General features: G+C 44.1%; 1 protein-coding gene across 3 annotated transcripts in view; it reads left to right on the plus strand.

Moving 5' to 3' along the window:
- The window catches only part of SPTBN1 (spectrin beta, non-erythrocytic 1), a 205,343-nt gene extending 188,342 nt beyond the window's left edge, over window positions 1–17,001 (plus strand). For all 3 annotated transcript variants that reach the window (XM_060249162.1, XM_060249177.1, XM_060249170.1), the window contains 4 exons: window positions 1,434–1,672; window positions 11,045–11,218; window positions 14,621–14,663; window positions 15,606–17,001. In XM_060249162.1, the coding sequence (XP_060105145.1) occupies window positions 1,434–1,672; window positions 11,045–11,218; window positions 14,621–14,663; window positions 15,606–15,821 (672 nt within the window). In that variant the 3' untranslated portion in view covers window positions 15,822–17,001. The remainder of the gene's footprint in view (window positions 1–1,433; window positions 1,673–11,044; window positions 11,219–14,620; window positions 14,664–15,605) is intronic.
- The last annotated feature ends 230 nt before the right edge of the window (window positions 17,002–17,231 follow it).

Raw genomic sequence — 17,231 nt, forward strand, 5'->3', positions numbered from 1 at the left:
GTCAGAGCAGTGGAAATGTCTTTTAATGTTTGTGCCCCTTACAAGTCCCTGCTTTTCCTCCATGTAAAAACGGCACAATATGTTTGTAATCTGCTACTAAAGCACTGAGTGGCGCTGGGCTTTAGTAACATGCTAATAATAACCCCATTCTCCAGTTGTGTAACCCTTTGTGGGCTGCTACCAGTGGCTTTTTCCTTGACATAGAGTTAAAAGCCAAAATCTGTTGAGAAATGTATTGATCCCGAATGGGACTAAGCTGGTGTTGCAAAAGATTAAAGCTTTCAGGATTCCGATTTAAAATGATTTGAGGGTGAAATGGCTGTTGAAGACGTCAAGAATGTGGCCGGTCAGAGCTGCCCCCCCTAGGCACCTCAGTTACAGTACAACAGGCAACGCGGCTGACAAAGCGAGTGATGGCCAAAGGCTTGGTTCTGTCTTTGTTTGGGGGTAAATAGACGTGTGATGTTGAGTGGTTGTAGTGTTTTCCCAGTTCCTTTAACAAACAATCTGATTCGCCCAATTCCAAAGTTCACATGATACTTTGAAAGAAATTGACCTTTGACCTATTGCATTCTAATTTACCTCTCCCTTTAACTTTTGCCTGCCTTTGAAGATCCAAGTTCTTAACTAGGGTGATGGGCAGGATGAAAAAGCATGTTGCCCTCTTTCTTCCTAACCCCTGCATGTTGCCTTCTGATTATGTTGATATGCTGGGGATGGGGTAGGCAGTGAAGAGGAAATAGCATTTGCAGAAACTGATCTGGAGTTTTGGGGCCAATTGTGGTTTTCCTGTGACAGTAACCTTTCTCTGGATTAATACATTTTTAAAATTATTGCTTTGATTTGACAGCATTAATTTTAATAAATGTATGGAAGAAGGCTGATGTGAATAAATGCCCTTTTTAACTTTCTGTGCTCAAAAAAGTAAGCTTCTTACTATTGCAATATATGAGCAGTACAATGTGCATACAAATAAATAATATGGCCACAATCTGGGGTCCTCTACATGGACAGTGTTCCATTGCCAGTTACAGAATGGCAAAGCCTCCTACTCAAGGGGCACTGGAACTCTCCATAGCTATTAATGGAGAAATCTTTGCTGCATGTATGGATTGTGTTTGCTGGATCATGGCTTATTATGGATTTGTCTAGCAGAGCCAAGTACAGTAAAACTCTTACAGGTGGTTTTATCTCCTCTCGTACCCCAGTTTCTTCACCTCTATAAATTGGGTACTAATTTACTGATACTTCCTAATTCCTTTGGCCCTTTTGTTTCCCCATGGGGTGTAAGAGTAGTTTTACTTGGCTACCTTGCTCTGCACACAGTATGCAAGATTTGCAAATGCACATTAAGATTTTCTTTCATCTAAGAAAATGGCTTTTTGATTCCTCATTACTGAATGTAGGCTGTGTTGTTTGCCCCTCCTTCTTAGATGGGAGAAACCAGGGAAGCCAATGAAATGGTCAATGGAGCTACAGATCAGCGGACAAGTTCCAAAGAGACGAGTCCAGTTCCTTCCCCAACTGCAGATCGCAAAGCCAAGACAGGGCTCCAGGCTCAAACTGCCGCCACGCTCCCAGCCAAAACGCAAGACATACCTTCTGCTCAAATGGAGGGCTTCTTGCATCGCAAACACGAGTGGGAGTCACACAACAAGAAAGCATCAAACAGGTATTGTAGTTTGCATGGAAATGGGAAATAGGGTAATAAATATGAGTTTTGGTCCCATTGCCTTAGTATATAACAATTAAAAATATACTGTGGTAAGTCCCCTCTCCTGTCCCACCCTGGACACAGTACATGGTTTAGACAGGCAACAGGAATTAGACTGGCTCATGTGTGGCACTTTCATTAACGCTATGCCCTTGGAATTGTTGCTTCAGATTTTCACATTCTGCTTTGCCTTCACAAGATCCAAAGTTCAGTCTGAGATATCTTCAGGTAGAAGGATCTCAAGCAGGAGGGGCCACTGCCTGTCTGCATAGGGTTCAGTCAGTGGCATCAGGGGGGATGACCTTTGTCAACAGAGATGGCTTGCATCAGCCCTTGAGACAGCATAGAGCCATGCATCAGGTACTTATCATATGAACAATTAGGTCGTGAGATGAGGCCCATCTTCAAATATTTCATAACAATAGGGTTTGCAGAACGCGTACAAGAAGCAGAGGATTTTCATCAGCAGCCTCTTCACTGTGAAATTCCTAGTCTAAGAAGGCTCATTAAACAGCCACTTTCTGTATTCATGAGGCTGATAGAGACATTTGTGTTTTGCATTAGGGATGTACATTCAGATCACCTGGGCTGAAAACAAATAGGTTTATAGGTATTTTTCAGGTATATTTGGGCTTCCCAAACTTATCCATTTTTTCCCCAAGAGAACTAGGGGGAGGAATCCTGAGAAAATACAGGATATATTTGGGGTAGATCTGAAAACAGGAGAGAGGTGGGAGCACATTGCGCCAAATTCTCAGCTGTTTGTCAAGCAGGCTTACATTAACCCTTTAAACTTTAAAGGGACTGTAGAGGTCAACCCAAGGATCAGCTGGAGTGGTGGGGAGTTGAGAGCTCCCTGCTGCCTAGGCTGTGGCTGGCTTCTCTTGCAGCTCAGTTTAAACCAGGCTGCAAGAAAAGCCAACTCAAGATCAACTGAGTTGAGAGCTCCCTCTATGCTACCTTCTCCTACAGGAGAGGGCAGCCCAACTGAGATCAGCTGTGCCCATGGGGAGCTGATCACTCCTTGCAGGCACAGCTCTGTGCTGCCTTCCAGTTTAAATCAGGGGGCAGGAGAGGCAGCCCAGCCGGATCAGCTGTGCCTACAGGGAGCCCATTGTTCCCCTCCAGTGCAGTTCTGTGCTGCCTTCTCCTGCAGCTTGGCTTAAACTGGGCTGCAGGAGATGCCAAGACAGCCCTAGGATCAGGCCTGCTATATTTTGGTTCAGATCTGTTGGACCCAAATGATTTTGGGATTTCCAAATCCAAATACCATGCCAGTATTTGAATCAGTGATTTTTTGGGGAATCCCAATTTTTGGGGGGTCCAATAGGCCTAAACTGAAAAATACTGGTAAAAAAAATTGCACACCCCTATTCTACATAACACACTGGCAGTTGTTCTGGATATATATTATTATGTGTTCTCTTTTAATAGTTTAGGCTGTTTCCCCCACCTCGAGCCAAATCTTGTCACTTTAAAGGTATTTTAACTGAACCAGTTGTTTCAACTGCATTTGCATTTGCTTATGTTTATGGTAGACATCTTATATATCCTTATATATCCTTATAAAGGTAGCATAGAAATTCAATTTACCACAAATAAACTATACCTCCAAGGCAAATAGTTTGAGACTCCAGGCACATGAAAGTTTCACTTCCAAAGAATGCTGTTACTCATGGACTTATATGACAACATTAGTAATTTCTACTCTTTGGCTCCATATCAGTACTCTACTACTACCACCACTATTACCATCACTATTACAAACAGGATTTAAAGGGGACTGCATTTTTTTTTAAAGCTATCATGAAGGTAGAATGCCAGCAGGGGGGTGGGGTCTTTCCAGTGTTTTGCACTGAGTGTCACATGTATGACTATCTGCCCACAGGACAGAAGTCTTGGGTGTGTGCTCGATGCACGGAGCTCCTGGTCCTCAGGGAACGAGTTCGTACCCTTGAAGCCAAGGTGACTGACCTGGAGAAGCAGAGACAGTCAGTTAGGCACTTGGAGAAGACTCTCGGGGACGTATTAGATGAGCCCCGCTCTGAACGTGGCAGCCCCGTTGCTGCCAGGGAGCATGAGGGTCGAGAGGGAACAGGGCACCGTCCTGAGGATAACAGGAATGCGCCCTCAGAAGGGACCTCTTCTTCAGTTGGTGAGCGGGAATCCTTTCGCGCCAAGGAACCATCCCTGGGCAGAGAGGGGAGGGGGTCTTGGTAGTTGGTGACTCAATCCTTAGGCAAGTAGACAGCTGGGTGGCAAAACCGTGTACTGACCGTATGGTGATTAAAATACAATAATAATTACATAGTTAAAACATTAATATCGATACATCAGTCTATATTAGTTTGCGATCTATAAACTTCCTTCAGTATTTCGGTGCCGGTCAGTTATAAGCCAACTGGAAGAGGACTGTCTTACAGGCCCTGTGGAACTGTCCAATATTCCGCAGGGCCCTGACCTCTTCCGGTAACTGGTTCCACCAGCAAGGGGCTGTAATTGAGAAGGCCCTGTTCCTGGTTGACTTCAACCGGGCCTCCCTTGGCCCGGGGATTACAAGAAGATTTCGAGAGCCAGATCGCAGTACTCTTTGGGGGACATATGGGAAGAGACGGTCCCTAAGGTAGGCAGCTCCTAGGCCATATAGGGCTTTAAAGGTAATAACCAGCACCTTGTACCGGACTCGGTATATTATTGGCAGCCAGTGCAGTCTCCGGAGGCCCGGCTGAATGTGCTCCCATCTAGGGAGCCCTAATAACAGCTGAGCAGCGGCGTTCTGCACTAGCTGCAACTTCTGGGTTCGCCACAGGGGCACACAATGCTCATGTGGAGGGCATTGCAGTAATCCAACCTTGAGGTGACTGTTGCATGGATCACTGTAGCCAGATCGTCCTGCTCCAGGAAGGGAGCCAACTTCCTCGCCCGCCTAAGATGAAAAAATGCGGACTTGGCAGTGGCTGCTACCTGGGCCTCCATAGTTAAGGCTCAAGTAGTACCCCCAAGCTCTTGACCCTGTGCGCCACCATCAGTGGCACACCATCAAGAGCTGGAAGGGGAATTTCCCCTCCCAGACAACGGCGACCCAAGCAAAGGACCTCTGTCTTCGCTGGATTTAGTTTCAACCTACTCAGCCTGAGCCATCTAGCCACGGCTTGTAATGCCCGGTCCAGGTTTTCTGGGACACATTCAGGCTGTCCGTCCATGAGTAGATAGAGCTGGGTGTCATCAGCGTACTGGTGGCAACCCAGCCCATACCTCCGGGCAATCTGGGCAAGGGGGCGCATGTAGATGTTGAACAACATTAGACCATCAAGGAACAAGGAGAGCCATTGTAGGGCCAACCCCTGAATCTCCGCGTCGGCAAGACGGCAAGTCAGTAGCTGGTGGTCAACCGTATCGAACGCTGCCGATAGGTCTAACAACACCAGCACCACCGAGCCGCCTCGATCCAGATGCCACTGGAGATCATCCATCAGAGCGACCAGCACTGTCTCCATCCCGTGACCCGGACGAAAGCCGGACTGATGGGGGTTGAGGATGGAAGCATCCTCCAGAAAACTCTGCAACTGCAACGCCACTGCCCTCTCAGTGAGTTTACCCAAAAAGGGTAAATTCGAGACCGGCCGATAGTGTGTCAATTCGGCCGGATCTAACGTTGGTTTTTTCAATACAGGATATCTAAGCTCCCTCTGGCAAGCAATAATAAGGGGCAGGGGTCCAGATTACAAGTTGTAGGGCAAGCAGACACAAGAATCCTGTCAACTTCCTCCAGATAGACAGTGCTGGGGAGGAGCCAGTGGTCGTGGTGCAGGGGTGACATGATAGAGGTTTACAAGATAATGCATGGGATGGAGAAAGTAGAGAAAGAAGTACTTTTCTCCCTTTCTCACAATACAAGAACTCGTGGGCATTCGATGAAATTGCTGAGCAGACAGGTTAAAACGGATAAAAGGAAGTACTTCTTCACCCAAAGGGTGATTATCATGTGGAATTCACTGCCACAGGAGGTGGTGGCGGCCAAAAGCATAGCCACCTTCAAGAGGGGTTTAGATAAAAATATGGAGCACAGGTCCATCAGTGGCTATTAGCCACAGTGTGTGTGTGTGTGTGTGTGTGTAAATTTTTTGCCACTGTGTGACACAGAGTGTTGGTGTCATGGCTCGAGTCTCAGATAAGGAACGACGGCTGCCAACGTCCCGGCAGCTGGCCAGAACTCTTGCAGCCGGCTGAGGAGTAGCGCAGGGGGGTATCGTAAACAGTCCAATTAGTCAACACCATAAATCAGTCCGGCCGAAGGATGAAACAGAGAGCGTAGTCACAGGAATGCAGAGGGTCGGAAGCCAGAGAAAGCAAAGCCGAATACAGTCAAAATACCTAAGCCTAGTCCACAAAGCAGAGTCAGAGTCCAGAGTTCCAAGTCCAAGGTTCAAGCCGGGTCAGGAGTACACAGGTTCTCTCAGCAAGCAAGAGGGTGCAGAGCGTGGTCACGTCCCAGTAGGATCGTTTGTTGCCAGCACAGTTTGCCCTAGGGCCAAGATTACAGATATACTGTGCTGGCTTGTTAACTCATTAGTATGCCGGGCTTAGATCTCTTCTCCCCCGCATGCGTGCCTCACTTCTTCTGCTTCGTATCTCCTGTCGTCTCCTTTCACGGAGCCGGCTAACAGGTGGTGGTGATTCCGGAGGGGATGAGCTGGGGCCCGGCGTGGCCTGATCAGTTCCAGGTGGCTCCTGCTGCCGGCTTGCTTCTTCGGGACTTACGTCCAGGGCTGTTAAAGGCGCCTGCTCTGAGCTAGCAGGGGCTGGGTCAGGGGCAGGCATGACAGTTGGACTGGATGGGCCATTGGCCTGATCTAACATGGCTTCTCTTATGTTCTTATGTTCTTAAAGTGGGGAAATGCAGTCGTGAGGTCCTGGAGGAAAAATTTAGGTTGATAGGTGGGAGACTTAAGGCCAGGACCTCCAAGGTAGCCTTCTCAGAAGTGCTACCTGTTCCACGTGCAGAGCAGAGGAGACAGGCACAAATTAGAAGTCTCAATGTGTGAATGAGACGATGGTGTAGGGAGGAAGGGTTTAACTTTGTTATGCACTGGGATGCTTTCTGGAACAAGCAGGAGCTGTACAAAAGAGACCGGCTCCACTTGTCCCCAGATGGAACCAGGCTGCTGGCGCTTAAAATCAAAAAGGTGGCAGAGCAGTTTTTAAACTAAATCTTGGGGGAAAGCCGACAGGAGATGAAATGTCTCTGGTTCAGGAGGACTCATCTCAAAGATGTTACTTTTCTACCGGGTAGTGGATCAGAGTTGTCCACTGAGATGGTGACAAACTGTATGGACTGTCTGCCAAAGTCTCAAGGCGGCAAGAGGAAGGTTGCAGGCCTAACTTGCCTGGGAAATTATAGATGTTTGTATGCAAATGCTAGAAGTGTTCGAAGTAAAATTGATGAGGTGGAATGTTTAGTGTTGGGAGAAAACATAGACATTGTGGGAATCTCAGAAACTTGGTGGAATGAGGAGAATCAGTGGGACACGGTGATTCCTGGATATAAGTTATATCGGAAGGATAGGCAGGGAAGGGTTAGAGGTGGGGTGGCTCTGTATGTCAGAGAGTGTATACGGTCCAGTAAGACTGAGGTCAGAGAATTAGATTCCCTTCTAGAAATGCTTTGGGTTGAAATAGAGGGCCCAAAAGGAAATTTATCTATGGGAGTTTGTTATCGCCCACCAAATCAAAAGATAGAGGACGATTATAATATGATGGAAGGATTAAAGATAGTGGCTAAATGTAAAAACTGTGTCGTAATAGGTGATTTTAACTACCCGCAGATTGATTGGGTCAATATGTGTTCTGTTCGAGAGAAAGAGATTGAGTTTCTTGATGCTCTGAATGACTGTGCTATGGAGCAGATGGTCTCTGAACCTACCAGGGGTGGGGCGATCCTGGATTTGGTCCTAAGTAATCCCCAAGACTTGGTGAGAGATGTAAAAGTGATCGCACTGCTTGGTAGCAGTGACCATAACGTTATGCAAGACTGTGATCAGGCAGACAAAAAGGGACTATGAGGAGCATATTGCAAAAAACATAAAGACCAACAATAAAAATTTCTTCAAATATATTAGATGCAGGAAACCAGCCAGGGAGGCAGTGGGGCCCTTGAATGACCAAGGGGTCAAAGGATTACTAAAAGAGGATAAGGAAATGGCTGAGAAGCTGAATGCATTTTTTGCCTCCATCTTCACTGCGGAAGACAAGAAGTGTTTGCCCGGTTCAGAACCACTAATTTTGGAAGGGGTGTTGAAAGACCTGAGTCAGTTTGAGGTGACAAGAAAGAAGGTCGTACAACTGATAGATGAATTAAAAACTAATAAGTCACCAGGTCCGGATGGCATACATCCAAGAGTTCTGAAAGAACTCAAAGTTGAACTTGTGGATCTTCTGACAAAAATATGTAATCTTTCATTGATATCTGCCTCCGTTCCTGAGGACTGGAAGGTAGCAAATGTCACCCCTGTCTTTAATCATTGTAATCATTTATTGTAATCATGGTATGCGCCATGTCCTGTGAGTCGCTCTGAGCCTGCCTCGGAGGGGAGGGCGGGATATAAATAAAACTTTATTATTATTATTAAAAAGGGTTCCAGAGGAGATCTGGGAAATTACAGGCCAGTCAGTCTGACTTCAATACCAGGAAAGTTGGTAGAAACCATTATCAAGGACAGAATGAGTAGGCACATTGATGAACACGGGTTATTGAGGAAGACTGAGAATGGGTTCTGTAAGGGAAGATCTTGCCTCACTAACCTGTTACATTTCTTTGAGAGGGTGAACAAACATGTGGATAAAGGAGACCCAATAGATGTTGTTTACCTTGACTTCCAGAAAGCTTTTGATAAAGTTCCTCATCAAAAGCTCCTTAGAAAGCTCAAGAGTCGTGGAGTAAAAGGACAGGTCCTCTTGTGGATCAAAAACTGGCTAATTAATAGTAAGCAGAGAGTGAATATAAATGGGCAGTCTTCGCAGTGGAGGACGGTAAGCGGTGGGGTGCCACAGGGCTCAGTACTGGGTCCCATGCTCTTTAACTTGTTCATAAATGATTTGGAGTTGGGAATGAGCAGTGAAGCGGCCAGGTTTGCAGATGACACTAAATTGTTCAGGGTGGTGAGAACCAGAGACTATTGTGAGGCACTGCAAAGGGATCTGTTGAGGCTGGGTGAGTGGGCGTCAATGTGGCAGATGAGGTTTAATGTGGCCAAGTGCAAAGTAATGCACATTGGGGCCAAGAATCCCAGCTACAAATACAAGTTGATGGGGTGTGAACTGGCAAAGACTGACCAAGAGAGAGATCTTGGGGTCATGGTAGATAACTCACTGAAAATGTCAAGACAGTGTGCGATTGCAATAAAAAAGGCCAACGCCATGCTGGGAATTATTAGGAAGGGAATTGAAAACAAATCAGCCAGTATCATAATGCCCCTGTATAAATCGATGGTGCGGTCTCATTTGGAATACTGTGTTCAATTCTGGTCACCGCAGCTCAAAAAGGATATTTTAGCATTGGAAAAAGTCCAGAAAAGGGCAACTAGAATGATTAAAGGCTTGGAGCACTTTCCCTATGAAGAAAGGTGAAAATGCTTGGGACTCTTTAGCTTGGAGAAACGTCGACTGTGGGGTGACATGATAGAGGTTTGCAAGAGAATGCATGGGATGGAGAAGGTAGAGAAAGAAGTACTTTTCTCCCTTTCTCACAATACAAGAACTCGTGGGCATTCGATGAAATTGCTGAGCAGTCAGGTTAAAACAGATAAAAGGAAGTACTTCTTCACCCAAAAGGTGATTAACATGTGGAATTCACTGCCACAGGAGGTGGTGGCGGCTACAAACATAGCCAGCTTCAAGAGGGGGTTAGATAAAAATATGGAGCAGAGGTCCATCAGTGGCTATTAGCCACAGTGTGTTTATATATATGTGTGTGTGTGTATAATATATATAATTTTTTTGGCCACTGTGTGACACAGTGTTGGACTGGATGGGCCATTGGCCTGATCCAACATGGCTTCTCTTATGTTCTTACCACTACTACCTGCAGGGATGTGTAGAGGGCATCTCCTTTCACCTTCTCCCACTATCTCTTCTTTCCCTTCCCTGAAAGTCCCCATAGCCTTTCCCCTTTGCATGCCTCCTTCACTCTTTCTCGTCATCCAGCAAGTCTTCCTTTATCACAACCCCCTGCCTTCAGCTTTTCCTCCATCCCTCCCCCTGGCAGCCTCTGCCTGGCCTCTGCTCTAGGCCAAGGCGAGTTTGTAAGAACTTGCTGAGGGAACTTTATTTTTCTCAGGTATTTCCTTCTCCACACTATTTTCTCTTTCTTTCCTTTTGCCAATACTCATACCATCTCTCTCTCCGCTGCTTCCCACCTACCAACCAATCTACCTTTTATCTGCCCCTCATATTCAGCTATATTTATTATTTATTTTATATCCCACTTTTCTTCACAATGAGAACCCAAGGCAGCTCAAATCATACTCCTGTCCTCCATTTTATCCTCACAACAATCCTGTGAGGTAAGTTAGGCTGAAAATGTAGAATTGCTTAGGGTCACCCAGTGAACTTCCCCAGTAGAGTGGTGATTCAAAACCAGGTTTCCCAGATCCTAGTCTCAAAATCTAACCACTACACCACATTGACTTTAGTAGGGTGGCAGCTGTTGAACAGCAGCAAGCAGCCGGGTGGCAGCTGTTGAACAGCAGCAAGCAGTGAGTCATGCAAGTCTCATGGTAGCAAATCACCTGGTGGTTGCTGGTGGGCCTGGCCCTGTTGAGTCCTCCCTCAAAGGCCAAAACAGTCTTAGAAAAGGCCCTGTTCCCCTCCCCCATCTTTTACTGACAGAAGCTTGAAGGCCAACAAACGTGTGATTTCCTAGCAATGGTATTAATTTCTTAAATCTATAGGAGCTGCTTCTATTATTGGGGAGGCTAACCCTCCAGTATATATACTTTGTTAATATTTCTGATTTTTCTGGAAATCTGGAAACATTTTTCAGGTTTGTAGAAAGATCTGACTTGTCTGTTAATGACTTCAGTCTCTGCATGTCCACAGAGTTTTGCCATGTTGAAAATTAGACATATCGATTATTGTTGTTGTTATAATAATAGAGCTTCTCTGGGCAGATGTGGAATCCACACTTCTTAAATATAAGCAGTTTATTTTCTCCCAGCCAGCTGTCTTTATTTGCTTGTTTAACAAAACAAAAGCTGTAACAAAAGCTGAGATGTCATTTAACTTACTTATGACTGATCTTACTCCCATTCTGTTATTTTCCTTGTCTCAAAGATCCTGGCATAATGTGTACTGCGTAATTAACAACCAAGAGATGGGCTTTTACAAAGATGCAAAAGCTGCTTCCTCAGGCATCCCCTACCACAGTGAAATTCCTGTGAGTCTGAAAGAAGCCATCTGTGAAATTGCGGTTGAATACAAGAAGAAAAAGCATGTGTTCAAGCTAAAGTAAGTTCTTGGTATATCTTGCGGGAGAGGGAGGCAGCTTGTGTGGAAATGGCCTCCTTTCCTGATAGAGATGGTACTGATTCCCCTCCCCATATCACTGCTTTTCAACCTTGTCCACATCAGTTTTATCTTCCAAGAAAGCCCAGTGCTTCTATGATGGAACAGTTGTGAGTGCAGAGGACAGTGTTGAGCCTCATTATTTCCAATTGCAGCTAGCAGTAACTCTCCTGTGATTTGTTATTCCCTTGGCTTTTTGGAGAATGCAATAAGTCTTCCCAATAAGTGTTATAACATCACAAGTTCAGGACACTAAGGAATCATAAGGGGATCAATCACTGAGATGTTTCCTCCAACCCAAACCTCTCATATATGTTCATAGGGGATTGAACAGGCCAATTTTCCCATCCTTCTCTGTTTTCTTTTATTTTTCTTTTAACTGATCCTCAACTGCTGGCAACATTCCATACATCCTAGATCAGGGATGGGGAACCTTTTTTCTGCCAAGGGCCATATGGAATTTATAACATCATTTGCGGGACATAAAAAATTATCAACTTAAAAAACAGTGCTCCACTGAGGGAGAATGATTCAGGCCAGCAAAATTCATGCAAAAAGAATTGTTTCTTTTATTTGAAGTCATGTGGGGAGAGCCTAATCTGGCACACAGACACATGGCCCGCCACCCTAGGCAAATGCCTAAGTCCAGGGCTTTTTTGTAGAAAAAGCCCAGAAGGGACTCAGTAACATATTAGACCACATCCCATAATATTAGCATATTAGCCCACACCATCTGGGATAATCAAGTGCAAACTGAACTGCAACAGTAACTTTTCCAGGCCCTGCAGCAATTCTGGCTGGCCAGCCAGGCCCCAGGGAGGCTGCCTCACAGTACATCTGGGCCCTGTGATCCCTGCCTGACCCTGGGGGGCTGCTGCACAGTGCGGCTGGGCCCCACGATCCTCGCTGGCCAGTCAGGCCCCAGGGAGGCTGCCACATGGCTCGGTTCAGCCCAGCAATCCCCGAGGGCCACACCAAGTGACCTCGAGGGCCGTATACGACCCTCGGGACAGAGGTTCCCCACCACTGTCCTATATCATGCTCAGCCTTCATTGGAAAGTGGAAGTATTTGTTTTTAAATAAACAAACATAGGAATGAATGGCCATACCCAGGGAGTACCCCAAGTTTGCAAAAACCACTACCTTGTCTGATTGACCACATTTTGCTACTTTTCTGATAAGTGCTTGATGTAAGACACACCTTCTCAAGACCTAGAAACTAGGGACTTAAAGTTCATACCCTACAAACCTGTTTTCCTCTTTTTTATAATTTTATTTTTAAAAATTATAATTGAGGCTTTGGGGACTGGGTAGTCTGGACTCAAGGTGCCACCCAGCATTCACTTGAATAAGTGTTCACCTGTTCATTGTATCCTTGAAAGAATCACGCAGTACACTTGACTAAAACAAAAGAAATAGGTTATTTCAGTGGTATGTGTGGTTTGGTTGTTGTTTCTCTTCAGTCCTCTCAGTATTACAATAACAGACTTACTGGAGAGCTGGGGCCTGAGAAAGTGTAAAGTTACAAAGCACCTTTCATGTTTGACTGATTCAGACATAACATGGAACAGAAAACATTCTAATTTTTTATTTTTAAAGAATAGCACCCCAAACCTACCAGTTTTCAAAATTTCTAAATTCCCAAAACAAATTCCTGCCTAGCCAGCAGACTTCTCAGCCTTTCTCCCACCAAAATTCAACAACACTCAACTCTGTCAGTTGACCAGCAGTTAAACTGCCAAACTCCACCCCTTTTAACATTTCAACTCACCATCCTCCATTTGAAAGTGATTGGCTGAGGCTCTTAGATGACCATTTGTCACACTTGGCCATTGAAGTTGGTCTTAGAGTGATAAGACACCTCCAACATTCCCTTTTTGCCTAGGCATTCATTATGTTCATTCAACTGTTCAGTCAGTTTCCATTCTACCTCCCTGCCCCTTTATCTTCAAGTGGCAATGCAATCAGATCATTTTTCAAAGGTCTGTAAGAAGTTTTTCAAAGGTTAAAAATGAGTCCTCCTGCAGTAACCTTGGGGAAAGTGGTTCAGCATTGCATTAGCTGTAAATGGACAATGCAAAGTAACTCTTATCTAAGTTGCTTATTGGACACAGAGAAAACAACTGAGGGATTATTTGTCTTCTTAAAATAGTACAGAGACTGAGAGAGCCCATCCCACTGATAGGAGAAAATTAATGCTTTGGAGAAATCTGTGTATCCCTCTGTGAAGCCAGATCCTCGAGCAGTGTGATTCACTGGTGATTTTCCACATTATTGTATTATTTTTATTATCTCTATGCATTATTAATAGCAGTAAAATGTGGCCTTGCACTGAAAAAGTGTGCAGCCTTCCCACATCCAGATGACTCAGAGGGAGAAAAAATAATCTCAGATATTTGTAGTGGAGGAACCAGATATATCTGTCACAGATTGTGAACCAGCATTTTGAGGGGAGGGAGATAATGAGAGGAGATCCCTCCGTTTACATAAAGGTAAATAGTCATTGAAGGATTATAAGAGGAGGGGCTCAGCCCCTTTCCCCCCAAGCCATTGTTGTAAACTCATTCCCTACCCTCTAGCTGGGAATATACTATCTTAGGGTAGAACTGGGGGAGGGTGGGGAGAGACATACTGGTGAAATGTTAAACCCTCTCCCCCTGTACTGCTGGGTCCCCTACAATTAAAATTAAAGCAGAGAAACTCAGAAAGTTGAATTCTGTGCTCAGTATTGCATTCTGGTTTTTTCTGTGCTGATGCAGAATGTGACATACTAAAAGTGATGTCTATGCATAAATGACTGGCAGGACTTTGTAGGTGTGCTGATAATAAAGAGTAGTTCTGCAGGCTGTAGTTTTCTTAGGAATAAATGTGCATGGGAGCACCCTCCCCAATCAATAATGTTATAGTGGAAATGACTTGCAGAGCTTTCTTCAGATTTCAGATTGCAGCATAAGAAGGATGCAATAAGTCTTCTCCCAGCAAGGCACCAAAGCAGCAGTGTAAAAATATCCTAAATAAATACATAACTGCATCCCTGGGACATCTGTCTTTGCCATAGAATCCCAAGGCTGTGTTCAATCATTCCTCTCCCTAATGCTGTGGCAGGAGAGTTGGCTAGCCCAGACCTCAAATTAGGATATGTTTGCACTATTGGAATGACAGTCAACATGTACGCGATGTCTCTGAAATCAGGAATGGGGTGGTATAGGTGGTACTTACACAAACACTGAGTTTTGACTAGCATTACTGACACAAGACCAAAGATTGTAATCACTATTGTGCCTGCTGGAATGTTAGGATCAGCTGTGTTTTAATCTGCTGTGAACTTCTTGTTCTAAATTACAGGCTAACTGATGGCAATGAGTACCTCTTCCAGGCCAAAGATGATGTAAGTTTCTGCCTCTTGATCTGTGGTTGTTGTTTTAAATAGCGTCAGTGCTACTAGTGTCCCATTGTTGCTGTGGAATTCTCTGTATTCTATATTAAGGAACACGTTACTTTCTGTTAAGCAAAAGGCTTCAGTCACAGCATATCCATTATGACATCACCACACAGGGGGCAGGAACCAGGAAGACTGTTGGCTTATCTTATCCCATGTGCTACATACTTCTGGCTAGGCTTAAGGAAGTGGGAAGTGCCACTTTCCCTTCCAACTCCAGTCAACATCATCACATTCTGATACCATTTTAACATGAGTTTGCAGGCTGTTCAGGACTTAAGGAACCAGTGTGATATAGAGGCTAGAGTGTCAGACCACAATATGGACAACCAGATTTTGAATCCCCACTCTACCATCACAACTAGCTGGGTGACTTCTGGCTAGTCACATACTCTCAGCCTAACCTACCTCACAAGGTTGTGGTGATAATAAAATGGAGAAGAGCACAACAATGAAAGCCACTTTGGGTACCCATTACGGAGAAAGATGGGGTGTAAATGAATGAAATAAAGATCCTAGGCATGTCTATGACCCTTCTCTGTCTATATATTGAAGCTGTTCCTCATGTTCTCCCTTTCAGAAGCTCAAGAGCCTAGTGAGGGGAAAAAAAAGATCCTTTCACCAGGTCTCAAGCTGCAATATTATTTCAGCTTGCAGACTCCAAGCACCCTGGTTTTAATGTTTATGTTTAATTCGATTTATACCCTGCCCTCCCCACCGTTTTAAATGAACTTGCCATTTTTGCTTCCTTCAGCTCATGACCTCTTTTCTATAAATTTTCAATCTAAAAAAATCCACATAAAACGTTACTTAAAAAAAAAACTACAGGGAAGCTGTCAGAGCCCTAGAGTGTTCTGTGTGTATGTATAGTAACATTAATGCTTCTTGCAGGAGGATATGAACACGTGGATCCAGGCCATCACTTCTGCAATCTCTTCAGACAAAATCGATGTGTCTGCAAGCACACAGAGCACCCCAGCTACGAGCCGTGCCCAGACCCTGCCAGCCAGCGTTACAATAACCAGCGAATCCAGTCCCGGCAAGCGGGAGAAAGACAAAGAGAAAGACAAAGAGAAGCGATTCAGCCTATTTGGGAAAAAGAAGTGAACTCCCACTTAATCCTACACACTGCACTTCTCCGACCGTTCCAGTGGAATTCCAGCATGCAAGCTCAGAACCAATACATTACTGTCCGTGCCTAATGTTCCTCAATGTGATTTAATTTTTTTTTTATTTATAGAGCATTTTAAAAATACACAAAAAAGATTCTAAAGTTACAAATGTCTGAGGTGCATTGGGCAGCTTCTGTGTATGAGAGAACCAGTTTTCTTTTTCTTTTCTCTCTTTTTTTAAAAAATGAAGTTAATGTAGATTAGATCTTACTATTTAAACTGTTCCTCAATTTTGTGAGGCTGTCTTGAAAAAACGACCCCCTCCCTTCCCCCCCCCCCCATACCTTAATGTCATTGATATGCAAGGCAGCGGTGCTTACAAAGTTAACACTCCCATCGGAGACAAATGTACACTTTTTTTTCACTTCCATCTAAAATGGTTGCACTGAGTCTTGACGAGTTGATTCTCCCCATTGCAAATCTAACCTTTAATGAAATGGGTAGCGTATTCTCTTTTGCCGTAATTGAGTGCAGCCCAGCATTAACTTGCAGACCAAAATCATTTGTATCCAGGCATCTGTTTATTATTAACACGATCGTGACGCTTTTTTCCTGCATCTGGCAATGACAGTTAAGAATGTTGGTATGGACAACGAAGGATTTAGCATACTGATAACGGTTTTAAATAATCTGTAATTTCAGCTCTCTCTTGCTCTCTCTTTCTCTCTCTTTTTTGCTGAAATACATTATATTGTATGTTTCAGATAATTCTAGTAAAAAAGTATAATAAGACTAGATGTATAATAAAAAAAACCCTTTAAAATCATTGATTAAGTGTAAAAGTGGAACTGAAGCATTTACTGGAAAAAAGTAATGTTACTCCAATGGTTACTTGCTTGTCTGCTGCTACACTGTGTTATAATTTTGCTACATTACATTTGCCCTTTGATACATAGTGTGCATTTCTCTGTCACTGTAACTATTGTAATGAACAATTTTCATCTTACTGCACAATCAAAAAACAAAATTTACATTTAATAGGAATGAATTTTCAGTGACTGGGCCTGTAGTCAGGATAGTACTGGAACTGGCTTTCGGTTGTATGGAACTGTACCTTTAGACTTTTATCCTATCTGTTAAATATATGCTATGTCATTAAATGCTTTTAAAACTAACCTTACTACTCAGATTCCTTCTTTCCTCCCCTTTCTTTTAATATGCCAAATAATGATTCTGAAAGAAAACCAAAAACTTATTTTATACACAAATTTATCTGATGAGGAAGGAAACTATGAACTAAATCTATGTTCTCTGTACTTTCATTTGATTCTTGTGGAACCTGAACCTATTTTATCTTATTTCTAAGAGTGGTCAGTGAAATGTGTCTTAAAATCCTAGCAGGGTT

Source organism: Heteronotia binoei, chromosome 1 (genome assembly GCF_032191835.1).
Source record: "Heteronotia binoei isolate CCM8104 ecotype False Entrance Well chromosome 1, APGP_CSIRO_Hbin_v1, whole genome shotgun sequence".
NCBI lineage: Eukaryota > Metazoa > Chordata > Lepidosauria > Squamata > Gekkonidae > Heteronotia > Heteronotia binoei.